The sequence below is a fragment of the Dipodomys ordii genome, unplaced genomic scaffold, assembly GCF_000151885.1.
Source record: "Dipodomys ordii isolate 6190 unplaced genomic scaffold, Dord_2.0 Scaffold71, whole genome shotgun sequence".
Taxonomy (NCBI): Eukaryota; Metazoa; Chordata; class Mammalia; order Rodentia; family Heteromyidae; genus Dipodomys; species Dipodomys ordii.
This window is the reverse complement of record NW_012267287.1, coordinates 3,922,517-3,937,347: the sequence shown is the minus strand read 5'-3', so window position 1 is coordinate 3,937,347 and position 14,831 is coordinate 3,922,517. Positions and strand designations below refer to the sequence as shown.

The 14,831-nt window shown below is 47.9% G+C and overlaps 1 protein-coding gene across 2 annotated transcripts in view; it reads left to right on the top strand.

Moving 5' to 3' along the window:
• The window catches only part of Stk32b (serine/threonine kinase 32B), a 154,479-nt gene that overhangs the window by 91,854 nt on the left and 47,794 nt on the right, over positions 1-14,831 (top strand). For both annotated transcript variants that reach the window (XM_013023858.1, XM_013023857.1), the window contains exon 4: positions 2,299-2,472. In XM_013023858.1, coding sequence (XP_012879312.1) covers positions 2,299-2,472 — 174 coding nt within the window. The remainder of the gene's footprint in view (positions 1-2,298; positions 2,473-14,831) is intronic.

Below are 14,831 nucleotides of genomic sequence, written 5' to 3'. Positions count from 1 at the left end.
TGTCCCTGAAGACTTGGGGGTCATTGGAGGTGGGGCTGTTGGGAAGTCATTAGGACCAGATAAGATCATGGAGGTGGGAGGGGGGCTTTCCTGGCTTTACAAGGACAGGGGAGGGCTAAGCCACCAGATGATGCTCGAGACACCCAATGCAGGAGTTAAGGGACCCCTTGAGGTCCCAGGAAAGCCGCAATGCCTGGAGCAGCCGATGCTGCACGGAGCACCCTCCCACACCCCATTCCCACCCGACCCCCCGAGCCCCTAAAGGAGGTCTTGGCTTCACCTCTGCACTGTCAGCCAGGGAGTTTGCTGGGCCCCCTTTGAAGGACCATGAGCTCCTTTAATACAAGGATGAGCTCATTTCTTTATCCTACCCTCCAGCAGGTGCCAGGAGCTCTGTGCACAGCTGGCAGATTCACGATAAAGAGGCCCAATAAGCATCCTTCTCTTTCTTGCCTGATTCTGGACCATTATTGACAGCAGAGCAGATGTACAGGAGGACTGGAGTTCCTTCCCATGCTGCTTTCCCATCCTTGTAGTACAGGCTTTGGGAGCTCAAAGGCATTTAAGGTTCTTCCAGTTCTAGATTCACACAGCTGGCTCTTCCTCAGGGCTGTCCTCCCGGTCCTGCAGCAGCATGTGTTCACTGCAGCAACACCCCATTTGTGTAGCTGCTGGAACACTGGGGTTCCTGTCCCCCCTGCCAGCACTGCCTCACTCGGTCCTCTCTTCTGCTAAACGGGAGGAGCGGCCTGGCTTCTTCAGCTCTGATGTTCAGAGATCTCAGGCACAGTTGTCAGGTGGCCCTGAAGGTGTTCTGCAGCTTCATAATCACATGACATGGCCCTGTAGGAACTTGGCAACATTTGTGATGTCAGGATTACAATCGCTCAACCACATTCTCAGAGTCAGTGCACTGATTCCCATGCCTTAGGAAGTCCAAATTTGATAGGTTCAATACTTTATCAGGTATCCATTGCTTCAAAAACAAATACAAAAGAAAAATACTGGGCTGGGAAGGTGGCTCAGTGGTAGAGCGCTTGCCTTGCATGCCTGAGGCCCTGGGTTCGATTCCTCAGCACCACATAAGAAAAAAGCCAGAAGTGGCGCTGTGGCTCAAGTGGTAGAGCACTAGCCTTGTGCTGAAGAGCTGAGGGACAGCGCCCAGGCCCAGAGTTCAGGCCCCACAATCAGACCTCCCCCCAAAAAAATGCCATCCTCTAAGTTAGTGTTTTAAAAAAAATAAAAATATTTTTATCTCCCATTCTGTGGGCCAACTGTGCCCAGCTGGGCAGCACTGCTCTGGGTAGCATTAGCTAAACCCGGGCAGCTCAAGGTGGCTGGGTATTGCTGGTTTCCTGAGAGGGTTCCCAGAAAACCAGAGGGTTCCCTTACCTCCTGGATTGGGACGTCCCAAGCAGCCTTGCCTTCCGGGTATTTGAAAATGAGCTCCTTGCAGGAGCTGCGGGAGGTGCTGTGAGCACAGGAAGCGTTGGGCGTGTGTATACACGGCTAGACACTGGTGAGCTCAAATCTACCTTCCATCATTGCAACAACATACTCAAATTAATGAACATAAAAAGAGGAAAAGTTGCCGGGCACCGGTAGCTCACACCTGTTATCCTAACTACTCAGGAGACTGAGATATGAAGATTACCATGGTTCAAAGCCAGCCAGCATGGGCAGGAAAGACCATGAGACTCTTATCTCCAATAAACCACCAGAAAACTGAAAGCGGAGCTGTGGCTCAAGTGGTAGAGCGCTCGCCTTGAGCTGAAGCGCTGAGGGACAGCGCCCAGGCCCAGAGTTCAAGCCCCACGACTGACAAAAAAAAAAGAGGCAAAGTTTGCTTTGGTTCGTGGTTTCAGAGGTTTCTGTACAGTCACTTGGCCTGGCAGCTTTGGACTTGTGGTAGACAGAGAATGTCTGTCCATCTCTCTGTGGCTGGGAAACAAAGCAGACAGGAAGAGCCAGCTCCCACAACCCCTTCAAGGGCATACCACCACCCCCTGCCCCGCCCCCGCCCCCTCTGGAGACTAAACCTTCAACACCGGGCCTCCAGGGGGATTACAGCAACGAGGAATTATTAAAGCATCCACTAACCACAGTGGACGCATCACGCTGGCTCACACAGAGTGAGGAGGCCCCAGCCGTGCGGAGGCCCCGTGGGATTGGAAAGTCTCCTGGCCTTTCTAGTCTCGCAGCACCCTGGCAGAGGCAGCGTGGGCCTCAGTTTGCCCTTGGTCTTGTGGAGGGCACAGGTGCCTCCGTGCTGACCTCTGCTCCCCCGTGTGCTCCCAGGTACTCCTTCCAGGACGAGGAGGACATGTTCATGGTGGTGGACCTGCTGCTGGGCGGGGACCTGCGTTACCACCTGCAGCAGAACGTGCGCTTCACCGAGGGGGCTGTGAAGCTGTACATCTGTGAGCTGGCCCTGGCCCTGGAGTACCTCCAGCGGTACCACATCATCCACAGGTAACCGCTGCTGCCGGCCGGCCGGGGTGGGGGTGGAGGGGGGAGAGACAGAGTGGGGACAGCGCCATCTGCAGCCAGGAAGTGTTTGATCCTGACCTTGTTTAGAAGTGTCTGGAAGGGTAAGGGTAAGGGTAAGGGCAGCTTTTTCAGATGGCAGTGCAGACTGCAGTGCAATGCCCCTTGAGGGGCGTTTGGGGCGTTCAGGGCTCTCCTGCTCTGGTGTGTGTGTGTATTTTCTCTTGTCCAAATTCCAATCCAATGATAGGAGGAAATGTTTGAGAGATGATAAATGTGTAAGGATGGGGAAAACAGAATTGAGACTACAGCACAGCCTTAAATGGGAGAAAGTGTGGGGTGAGACATGGCTTAGAATGCCAGAACCTGAATTTAGGCTGTCACTGGAAGGGAGTCTAGAGTAATAGACACTAAAGGCTCCCCCAGAGGCTCGAGGATTGGCACCAATGCCAACAGAAAGGAGGTGGAGATGAGAAGGTAAGTAAAATACAGTGGATTCGCTGGGAACCTTTCCAAAGTATGGAGAAGCCAGGGGTCTTCCCCACCCAGAATCTCAGAATGGCTGCCTTTTCTTGATCAGACAGGGCACAAAGGCTAGTCCCCCAAGGAGAAAAACATGGACTGTCTGCCTGAAGATCCTCTATCCGAGCCAGGTTGGCATACTGTGGTTCAAAGAGCAAGGTTATCTAAATATACCCCCAGGGAGTAGTGCTCTCCTCGTTCTTGCTGGGGCCAGAGAAAAATGACACTGGGCCTTTGTCACCTGGGCAAGAAGCTCAGGTGAGTTCCCTGGGAATGCGACTGAGTGTGGAAGAGATTGTGACTTCGCATGTTGTCCCTGACACCTGGGCGCCCAGCTCCTCACCCACAGGCCCCGCTGCTTGTTATTGGCCTCCTGCTGGCTCAGAAACAAGCCAAGATGATCAGCCAGGGAGGTCTTATCACATCAACATCAAAATCCAATCAAATAAATAGAAACTTCCCAGAATAAACAACGGCTCTGAAAACATGAAAATTCCATCAAAAATGTGTTCTCAGTCGGATAAGAGTCTTTGCAGGTATTAAACAAGAAGTGGCTCTTCAAAAAAATTCAGAGAACAAACATCAGAGCTTTTATCAATTACAAGTGTGAAAGCAGAAATGAAAAACATGAAATCTATTGGAAGGTAAGGTCTCTCGCCTCTCCCACAAAGTACAGTACAAAGACACAAAGGAAATAAGAGAGAAAAGATCACAAAATTAGAGATCCATCCCAGAAATATCAACATGTGAGAGGGACAGAAGACATAGAAGAATGAATAGTTAATAAAGAAAAACAAAACAGACCAGAAATATAGAAGTTTCTAGATTGGAAGAACCCATCAAGGTTCTCAGCTGTGGCTATAAATAAACACACGTCAAAATCAACTTCAGGTCGGATAATCGCCCAGAGAAAAGCAGTCAGCCATGAAAGCCGAAGGCAGTGTGAAGAGGGCATACTGCACATTTCCACAAGTTCCAGGTCTCAGAAAATGTACCTTCCACCCCTCCTCTCATGTACTAGAAAATGGTTTGGGTTCTCTCACGAAGAAGGGAGAAACAGGAGTCACAATGTGGAGCTCCAGCCAAGAACCAAGGCGAAGAAGCCACTGGATTGATGCTGAAGGGTGGCCACTGTCCCCAGTAGGAGACTGAGACCAGTTCTGGTTGTAGCAGCTTGGAAAGACCCTAAAAGTTTCTTTGGAAGAATAAAAACCGGCAAGGTTGGATTACTGTAGCATGCGGCTACCTCAGGAGGAAATTCGTTCAGTTGGTAAAGAATCGAATGTTAAGTGAGTTTAAAACTCAACAATCAAAAAAAAAAAGCCAAGACAACTGTTGCTTCTAGGAAATATTGAACAGTTCACTGTGCAGGTTGTCTTTCTATATGGGACAATCGTCACTACCTGGAAAGTGACATAACCAAAATTCCAGTGATGGAAATGGGAAGAATAATTGTATCTCTTGGGATGGAGGGAGGAAAGCAAAAGATTGTGGGGCATGAGGACCTCCATCCTGGTCTTTGCTTTGGGGGCAATAAGGACAGCTCCTAGCATGAGTAAAGCCTTCCAGGAAGGTGGTCTTGAGCAGCCTGGACGTCTGTTTGCTGGCAGCAGTGGGGACTGTTGCAATGTTTAGAAAGCCACCTGGCATTGAAGGTCACTGTATCACAAATATTCACACACTCTGAATCATTAACTTACTGGAATGTATCTAAAACTCTGGTCCAGGCTTTATAAAAATATTTTAAGCATATGGATATTTATAATAGCATTGCTTAATTTTGAAATAACCTAAAGGGAAAGAAATTAGCTTAGTAAACCATCTACTGCCTTTTTTTTTTTTTTGTTGGTCATGGGGCTTGAACTCTGGGTCTGGGCGCTGTCCCTCAGCTCTTCAGCTCAAGGAAGTGCTCTACCACTAGAGCCACAGTGCCACTTCTGGTTTTCTGATGACTAATTGGAGATAAGAGTCTCATGGACCTTCCTGCCTGGGCTGGCTTGGAACTATGATCATCATATCTCAACCTCCTGAGTAGCTAGGATGACAGGCGTGAGCACGACATCTACTGCCTTTTTAAGAAACTATAAAACTATAACACACCCAGAGGTAATGCTCATTACGAAATCCTGCAATTGTGGAATCCAGAGAGATATGATATCTTATAAAGCATCGTGGCTATGTGTCTTGATTATTAAAAGAAAAAGGGCCAAGATGTGGTTTTGGAACACATGGATGTTGGAGGGAGATTCTATGGAGTCTCTTCTTTTCCTGCTTTAGATTTTTCTTTAATGAGCATGTTGTCCTTTTAATGAAGAAAAAGCACCATGAACTCTCTCACTAAAGGTGAAACAAACTCTTTAGTTTGTAATACCTTGTTGGAATTCTGTCCCACCCCTTAGCCAGCTGTGGACAGGAAGTTAATCTGTTCATGCTGTGTCTTATCTTTCAAAGGGACTTGGATGAGGATGGACTGAAATATTCTATATATAACATGCCTTTCAATTTTGTCTAGTACCTCCTTAGTTCTCAGTGAGATCAGTAATAAGGTAATAACAATAGACATAGGATAGAGCCTGTATGGCATGGAGTTTTTGCTGTTGACATTGTTTATTTTGTGCCAACACTGGGTCCGAATGTTCTACTTTAGTTTAGCTTTCTCACTAAAGGCTAATACTCTCCCACTTGAGCCACTCTTCCACCTCTGACTTTTTGATAATTAATTGGAGATAAGAGTCTTGCGGACTTTCCTATCCTGGCTGGCTTGGAACCGCCAGCCTCAGATCTCAGTAGCTAGGATTATAGGTGTGAGCTGCTGACCCCCAACCCTAGCATGCTTTCATATTCTGGATTACTCCTCAATCTGTCTCTGTCTCCACTATCTCTAAAAACAAATGGCCCATTTCCATCAGGTTAAAGAAAGCACACGTTAGCCAGTCCTTCTTAATTACCCTGTAGTTTGAGGGTCATGTCAACCAGAAAGAGATAGCCACATGGAAAAAAAAAATCAAAGTCATGCTGGAGTGTCAGTTAGGAGGGAAATTCCAATTCAATCTCAGAAGTAACTTTGATATTTCAAGGCACAGAGCCTCCATTTCCCTTCTGTTGTGGCTAGTACTGAGAATTTATGGCTTCTTGATGATAGAGGAGGGAGATAGAAGAGAATTCAATTTATTCTTTAAGGGGATTGTTCCGTCTCTTGGGTACAAATGGCATCTGCAATTCGGTAGAGAGTGTTTATGTGAGATAATAAATTTTGGAACTAGGGACCTTGGTCTTAACTTCACTTTACAAAAAAAGGAATGAAATCTAGGAGCAGAATATGAAAGCAGAAAGTGAGTCCTTGCAAGGATCCAATAAATTAGAGGGTGCTTTACAGAAGCTGTGCAGAAGCAAGACAAAGGACGCAGCATCAGGAAAGTGGGTCAGCACTTCTGGATACGTCCACATGCAGCGAGAACACAAAGATCTCTAAAGCTTTTTGCTTCGGGTCCCTGTGCAGCCCTCAGTTCCTTCCCCAGGCAGTCTTTTCCTTGCTCATCTAACTGTTCAGAGCACACTGTCGAGCAGGTTTTAGAACTTGGGTGTTATGGCCGGATACATTAAAGCAAAAAAAAAAAAAAAAACAACCAACAAAGCAAAACCCAGTGGGCTGCTTTCTCTGGTTATTAAATGTAACATGTGGCACATATGTGTTCCAGGATGCGCACATGCACACAGATACATGCATGCGCCTCCAGGCATGCACGCTCACAGTTACATGCACACGGACACATGCATGCGCCTCCAGGCATGCACGCTCACAGTTACATGCACACGGACACATGCATGCGCCTCCAGGCATGCACGCTCACAGTTATATGCACACGGACACATGCATGCGCCTCCAGGCATGCACGCTCACAGTTACATGCACACGGCACATGCATGCGCCTCCAGGCATGCACGCTCACAGTTACATGCACACGGACACATGCATGCGCCTCCAGGCATGCATGCTCAGTGTTACATGCACACGGACACATGCATGCGCCTCCAGGCGTGCACGCTCACAGTTACATTTCTGTGATTGTTAGTGCCATCTCCCTTCCACTCCCCATTCTGAAAGAAGGAGATGAGGGCTGGGAAGGACACGAATCATACAGGAGAGAAGTTAGGACAAAATGCTCTGAAAGTTATAGGAACTGAGACAGCCCAAGTGAGGCATGCTTTTCCTGGCTGGTGGAAGCACTTGACTTTACGTTGAAACAGCATTTGTCAGGTGCAGTGGTGATAAAATTTTCCCCAAAGGAGGAATTGACGCAGAAGAAGGGGCAGGCAGCCTTTTGCGCCATTACACATTGCATGTGGTTGCTTCAAGTCACTTTGTGCAGGATCTTGAGTACAAAGTCATGTAGGATTTATTTTATAATGATTAACAGGGTTGTTGAAATAATTCCTTAAAGTCAAACGGGATTGAGATGGGGAGAGAAAAAGAAATTTGACAAATGTTCCCCAGGTTTTAGGCTACTAAATACTACCATGGATCTTGGCATTGTCTCCTCAATGGACCTACAGCCCTGTGTAATATTGGGATAACAGAGATGTCCATCTATCTACCCACCCACCCATCCATCCATCCATCCACCTATGATCCATCCATCCACCCAGCTATCAGCCATAATCCAGCTATTTATTTAACCATTTATCCATCTATCCACCTATCCATACACCTACCTTTCATCCATCCATCCACCTATCCACCCACCTATCATTCATCCATCTATCTACCCATCCACCTACCCACCCACCCACCCATCATCTACCTGTTCATCCATCTGTCTATCATCTATCCCTTTACTCATCTATTCACCTACCCATTCATCCACCATCCATTATCCATCCACTTACTCATCTGTTCATTCATCCATCCACCATCTATCCACCCATCTGTCCATCCACTATCTATTCCTTTATCCACTCAACCATCTACCTATCTGTTTTTTATCTATTGATCCATCTACTCATCAGTGACAAACAAGGAAGCTACATCATACCAAACTAAGGATGCATCAGTAAAGGCTGATCAAATTTCTGCCTTCTTGGTGCCCAAGTTCTAGTGGAAGGAGATAGACAACAAACACAAAAAACATGTGTCTACTGTGTTAGGTGATTATAAGTGCTGTATGTTTTGATGGCAACAAAAGGAGGATCATAGGTTGGGGTCTGGCTTGCTTTTCAGAACACAGAGAAAGACCACTCAGATTCAGAGTCTTGTGAGCAGGGAGCAGTGGAGGGGAGGAGTGAGATTTAGGGGTGCTATTGCAGGTGTAGAGGTTCTATGATGGGAATACTCCCGTCATTCCTCAGGATCTCTGACAAGGTGGGAACAGCTAGAGCATTATGGGCAGAAGAGCATGGTATAGGCCAGGCGGGGGAAGGCAAGACAGTGCAGCAATGATTTATCCTCTCAGCTCTTACCTAGAGAGAGTGGGAAGCTGTTGCCAGGCTTTTAGTAAAGGACTGACACGATTTGATCTGACTTTCAATAGAGTTGTGTGCTGCTGCATTTGGGGAGTCCTTCTGGCTGCTGTGGGGAAGGTAGGGTGTGGGCAGGAGAAAGGGAAAGGGAGCAGCCCCCTCCCTGCAGGGGGAAGATAGGGAAGAGCTTTGCCCAGAGATCTGAGCGGCATTCTGATAGAAACTAAGATAATGAGTTCCCAAACCAGCCGCAGTTCAGTTATCTGGGGGGGGGGGGAAAGACTTGAGGGACACGTCTGGTCCATTTGGAAAATTTTGCTGTGAGGTGCCACAGCAAATGTCATGTTCTTGGAAGCCAACCTGCAAAGTCCTCCGTGTCCGGCGAGAGGAGATGAGATGCAGTCCATGACAAGGAGAGCCACAGGTGCTTTGAGAAAGAAAGCCTGGCATGGAGGCAGCCCGGGCAGGGTGCCACGTCACTGTGGGCCAGCCCTGGGTGGGGCTGGGTGCGAGCAGATAGCCCTTTGTGGAGTAGGCAGGATGTACATTGAGGTCCAGTTGTTGTCTGGCTGGGAGTGTTCCTAATACAGGAAGCTCAGGGTCTGTTTTGGAGGTCTCAGTTCGTAGCTGGGTAGAATCTGAGAGAGAAAGCAGCGCTTTCATGTTTCCATGTACTTGTAGTAAAATATTCATGGCGAAACTTAGCATCTCAACTATTTTTAGTGCGTGGTCATTCAGGAGTATGAAACACAGTCACACCGCTGTACACCCAGTACCCAGAATACTTTGCATCTTGCAAAGTTGACATTTAACAGTAAGTCCTCATTTCCATCTGGCAGCCAGTGTTTGGCTCTCGTTTGGGAATTTGACCGTATGAGGCACTTCTCGTAGTGGAATCTGATAGTATTTGTTTTTCATGACTGCTTATGTCACTTAACATAGAATCCTTGAGCTACTTCTGGGTTATAAGTATCAGAATGTTTCTTTGTAATATAGCATTGACACATTCTTATATTAATGCATATTGAGGTTACTTCTAACTTTTTTTGTGTGCCAGTACTGGGGATGTAACTCAGGGCCTGGACAGTTGGCCCTTGGCTTTTTTGCTCAACGCTGGTGCTCTACCACTTGAGCCACTGCTCCACTTCCAGCTTTTGGGTGGTTAATTGGAGATAAGAGTCTTGTGGGAGCTGGGCGCTGGTGGCTCACGCCTGTAATCCTAGTCAGGAGGCGGAGATCTGAGGATTGCAGTTCAAAATCAGCCCAGGCAGGAAAGTCGGTGAGATGCTTGTCTCCAATAAACAACGAGAAAACCGGAAGTGGCGCTGTGGCTCAAGTGGTAGAGCACTCGCCTTGAGCTGGAGAGCGCAGGGACAGCGCCCAGGCCCAGAGTTCAAGCCCCACGACCAACCAAAAAAAAAAAGAATCTCGTGGGCTTTTTGGCTTAGGATGGCTTCAAACTGTGATCCTCAGATCTCAGGCTCCTGAGTAGCTAGAATTACAGGCGTGAACCATTGGTACAATTTTGGCTATTGCAAATAATGCTACAGAGCTCTGGGGTACTGTGGAGTATATATACACCACAGTGAGATTGCTGAGACATACAGTGAGCCTGTTTTTAATTTTCAGAAAAACCAGTCAAACTAATGAAGATCTGCAGGTTTTATTTTGTAGGCTGCAGAAGATGTACAGGTCCAAGATGAGACCGCTGGCATCCATTCATAGAGGTGTACTACTGGAAGAGCAGAGGTCAGGGCCCCAGTTAGGAGATGGCCACAAATGTTAATGCCTTGTGATAACTGTGTACGACAAAAAAAATGGATGCTGTATTGATGTTGAGAGGATGCTAACCATTAGAATTAGCCTTTAGGACTCACACTAATTAAGACTGTTTCCCTTTTGTTGTAAAAAGCACTAACAAATGTTTGGATATAGCAGCCGAATTTCTCTCTGATGCAGTAAACAAGTTTTCTTTCATGTATGAAAGACTTCAACGCTTTTAAGATGCATAGATGGTTGGGGTTTTTCAGCAATAAAAATGGTATATCGTGTGGGGGAGGGGGAGCTTTCGGTGGTGCTCAAAGCAGAAATGGTGTTTCTTGACGTGAGGTTGAATTGCAGATAGGAAGGCCCAAATAAATCGTAGACAAGCTAAGCTCCAGGCACTGGATGCATACATTTCAGCCTTATCTACTTATGATTGGCTTGCAAATTGGCAGGTTCTATCTTGGGAATTGTCCTCTGACTCTTCCTCCTGCTCATTCTCATATCCATTGAGGTTCAAAACCTTCATGATTCATCTCTCTGCCCACATCCATCACTCTCTCTCCTCTCTCCTCACCCTCTCTCCTCTCTCTCTTTCAGTATAATTCATTAGCCTCTGAATTATTCAGAATGCAGGCAGAAAGCAGAAACTGTGCAGAGCCCTTCAAACAGAATTAGCACCAGGAATTAGTGGTGTGGATGTATTTCTTCTGGGAGGAGGAACAAACAGGATAATGAGCCAGCCCAGAGTTCCCACAGCTGGAAAGCACCATGCTTTCCAGAGGATGGATATCCATACCAGAGAGAGGAGGCAGGTACTGCCACAGGGCCCTGGAGTGGCAGGGAGTGTGGGATTCAACCTAGGAGAAACAGCAGTGGAGGAGAGGCGGTCTGCCAGAGTGCCTCCTGGACACCGGGGGGGAGATGCCTCCTCTTCTCTCCAGCTGCCTTCTGTGGCCTTCAGTCTCTCTCTCCCATAGGGCAAACTCTCCTGCAAACCCATGTTGTGGTCTTTAACACAGAAAAGCAGAAACAGTAGATCTGCCCAGAAGCAGACACATCCCCAGTGGAACCTTCTTGTCTCCCCACTTGTACCCTGGGTGCCCGTCAGTCCAGCCCCCACCGCCGGGGTGAGTTACCTAAGGCGTTGTTGTGATGTCACTCCTGACCACAGCCTCGTCCATTCCATAACTCCAGTGATGAGCATGGGAGAGCTCACTGCTGGGTCTTCGGGCCGCTGTCAGAGCGCCTCTTCACAGCACTGCGCTGCAGTGGCCTCACCTTCGTTGTCTTCAGTCCATTTCTCCTGCCGGATTTATGGCTCTAAAATCTTGGAGCCTCATTCATCATCCCAGGACCCAACACAGATTCTGACAGTGCCTGTAATAGAACCATACACCTTCAATATCAACACATCTTTCACACACACATGCTTTGTATGCATTGGATGTTGACTTGAAAGAGTCGTACATCGTTTGCATGTAATTCATACAATTTTTCTTCAGCTTGGCCTCTAGGTTCTGATTCTATTTATTGTACAGGTGGAGGAAACAGAGTGTCAGAGACTGTGAATTGCAAAGCCATGGGATTCACCAGCCTTATTAGCCCCTGATCATGCCTGAGACGTGTAGCTTGGATTCCAAGGCCTTGGGGAGGGGGGTGGTATTTCCTGGGTGTTCAGGGAAGATTTTGCATTTAAAAGGCAGAATCCCTCCACTAGATCCAAGGCCTTGGCTCAGTTGCGAAGCCTGACTTTACTTCTTCTTGGAAATTGTGTTGCCAAAGGCTGAGGCTTTTAGTCCATGACAAAGTGACTTGGAATCCAGGATTAGGCACCATGAAATAAGCCAGATAAGAGCAGAAATCCCCGCCTCTGTTGTGACAATTAATCCTTTCTTTGCCTTTGTTAATTGACGTGCTTGCTAATTGTGCCACCTGTCGCGTTTCCTGTGGGGGGTTTGCCAAGTGAAAGGCGTTCCTTTGAAGTGTTTACCATTTTATTTAACAGGGAAGAATTCCATTTTAAATGCTAATTAAATAATCTTAGTTACTAAGGCGGAAAGCCTCCTTTTAGTACAGTAAATTAAATTAGTAGTTTGAGACTCCTCATCCCTCTCTTCTCCACATCCACGGAGTAAGTTGAGCTCTCACAATATTTACATGTCTTGGAGAATGAGAGACAGGCTGACTCAGCCATGCGGAGAAGCTTCTGGAAGTGGAATGGAGCCCAATCACTTTGCTCCCTTCTGATGCCATTCACTGGGTTCAAAGGTGATCCTGATCCTGGTTTGAATTATTAAGATTTTTTTTTTTTGTCTCTTGCGTGCATTTCGGCTACTGGGGCACAACAACCCATCGTAATTGTTTGGAAGAAGTCAATGCGATAGAAACCGAACTCACACAAGTTTAAGAAAATATTATTTAAAACAAATTCAGTATATTGATAATTTTGAGCCGGGGGGGGGGGGGGGGGGGGGGGGGTGGGGGGGGGGGGGGGGGGGGAGGGCGGGACGGAGAGATTCTTAGATCTCTGTTAGCTAACTCTGGCAAACAGACTTTGCAGTAGACAGCCACATGGCTACTGGCATTGTCACTACCATCTGCCTAGCTGGCCACCATGGCATATGGAATTCTTCTTCCTCATCAAGTTCATGTAACAGTATCAAAGATGCTTCTGATTGGCATGATGAGATCATCATGAGATGATTCTGATTGTAATTTAGACAGCTTCAACCTCATTCCCATGCTCTGGTGGATGAGCCCTGGGAGAACCCCTCCAGGACCCTATCCCATGAAGGGGGGTCCCCTAAATACACCCCAGAAGAACAAGGCAGGAAGCCACTCTGAGCAGGAAAGCATGGTCCTCCAGGCCTCCATGTGTTCCCAGAGACCTCCCAGACAGACATGTCCCATTCCTGTCCCCTGTTTCTAAAATCCAAAAGATGGATTTTCTCTCAGAGGCCTTCTTTTCTGACCAATGAGAGTATCTCCTGCTGTATTTGTCTTCAGTCTTTGCACACTTTTATGATGGAAATGGCTTGTTTATACATCTGCCTTCTCCACCAGACTCTGGATCACTGATTTGTTGGCACTGTTCTGTGCACGGGACTGGTCAGCCTGTAACACAGTGACCACAGAATGCACGCAGCAGATACTGGGTTTTCCTAGAAGTTAGAGAATTGAATAATAACATCCAAGGCTCCTCTGAATGAAACCCTAAACACAACCCATTTCCATCCTTATTTTTACATTCTTTAAAGCTCTCCAACTATCATCTTAATCACCTGTGTTCTTACACAGCTAGACATTGGGCTACACTGTATCTCCCTGCAGGGAAATTAGATGCTGAGCTGAAAAGACACATTGGACACCATTCAGCCCCACCGCCTGCTCGAAAGAGCAGCTGTGGGTGGTAGCGGTGTGACATCCTTAACACTTCAAAACATCTTTCCCGTGGAGTGTTGGAAGTCAACTTAGCTTCCACATTACCATCACACTCTTCAAAAGGCACTGGTGAGGGAGTGCCGGAGGAAGAAGAGGCTAGCAGGAGTTTGAGCACACGCACGTGTTTACCTGTCACACAGGGGAGCTGCTGGGAATCTCACTGCCAAGGGCACAGGGTTCTCAAGGGAAGTGTGATTGAGAAACTGAGTCAGCGCCCCCCCCCCATCAATGCTCACGGATGCGTGTGAAGGGTTGTGCAGACTCAGAACCCTGGGCTCCCGCATGCGTGTGCAGCCTCGGTCCTCTTCCCAAGCACATGGGAGGCTCACCCACAAGAAGAGAGTGTGACGGCGTGAGCAGAGCTCTCACCGCAGCCATGTTCCCACATTCTCATGTGAAGGAGGATTTGAAGCCGTCCAGTTGGGCAGTGGCAACAACCTCAGCCTCCCCATAACCCATCTCGCTGCAGGCTGGGGGATCCCAGAACGAGATACCAGAGAGAGAACAGTGTGGCGACCCGGTACAGTCTGCCGGGCTGGCAGCCTCTGCTGCCCCAGTTCTGGAACTCTCTGGTTTGTTAATGCCAATATGTGGAGTTAGAGCCTCAGCTGAGCGGTCCAAGTGGGTGCAAGTCAGCCTTCGGGAAAGCGTATGTTTGCAGCTCACTTCTGCTGTTGGGCCAATTAAGGCAGTCTTTCCTTTTCTCTTTCCATCTACACCCTATGACTGTCCCTCCCAGTACCCTCCTCTTGTCTCCACCACATCCGGGAAGATGAGGAGTTTCCCCGCTGCAGCTGCTCTTGCTAGAGTCTCTCATGTTATAGCTGTAGCTGAGCAGGTGGCTGTCTGGTGTAAATGCCACGCTGCCTACCTCTCTTGCATTAGCTGGGATCATGTGACTCGATGGCAGCCAATGAGGTCACAAGGCAACTTTCAGGAACTTCTATAAGATCCACTGGCCCTCTTTGCCTCTTCTTCCACAGTCTGTCCTACTTCGATGCAGATGAGGTATCTGGGGATCCAGCCTGGGAAGCGAGCAACCTGAGGATGGTCCCCAAAGACACCCCAGGGCCCAGCTGCCATGCCAATCCCAGAAGGTCTACCTCTAGACTTCTGCGTGAGCGAGAGATAACTTCCGCCTTTAGATACCCATTGGA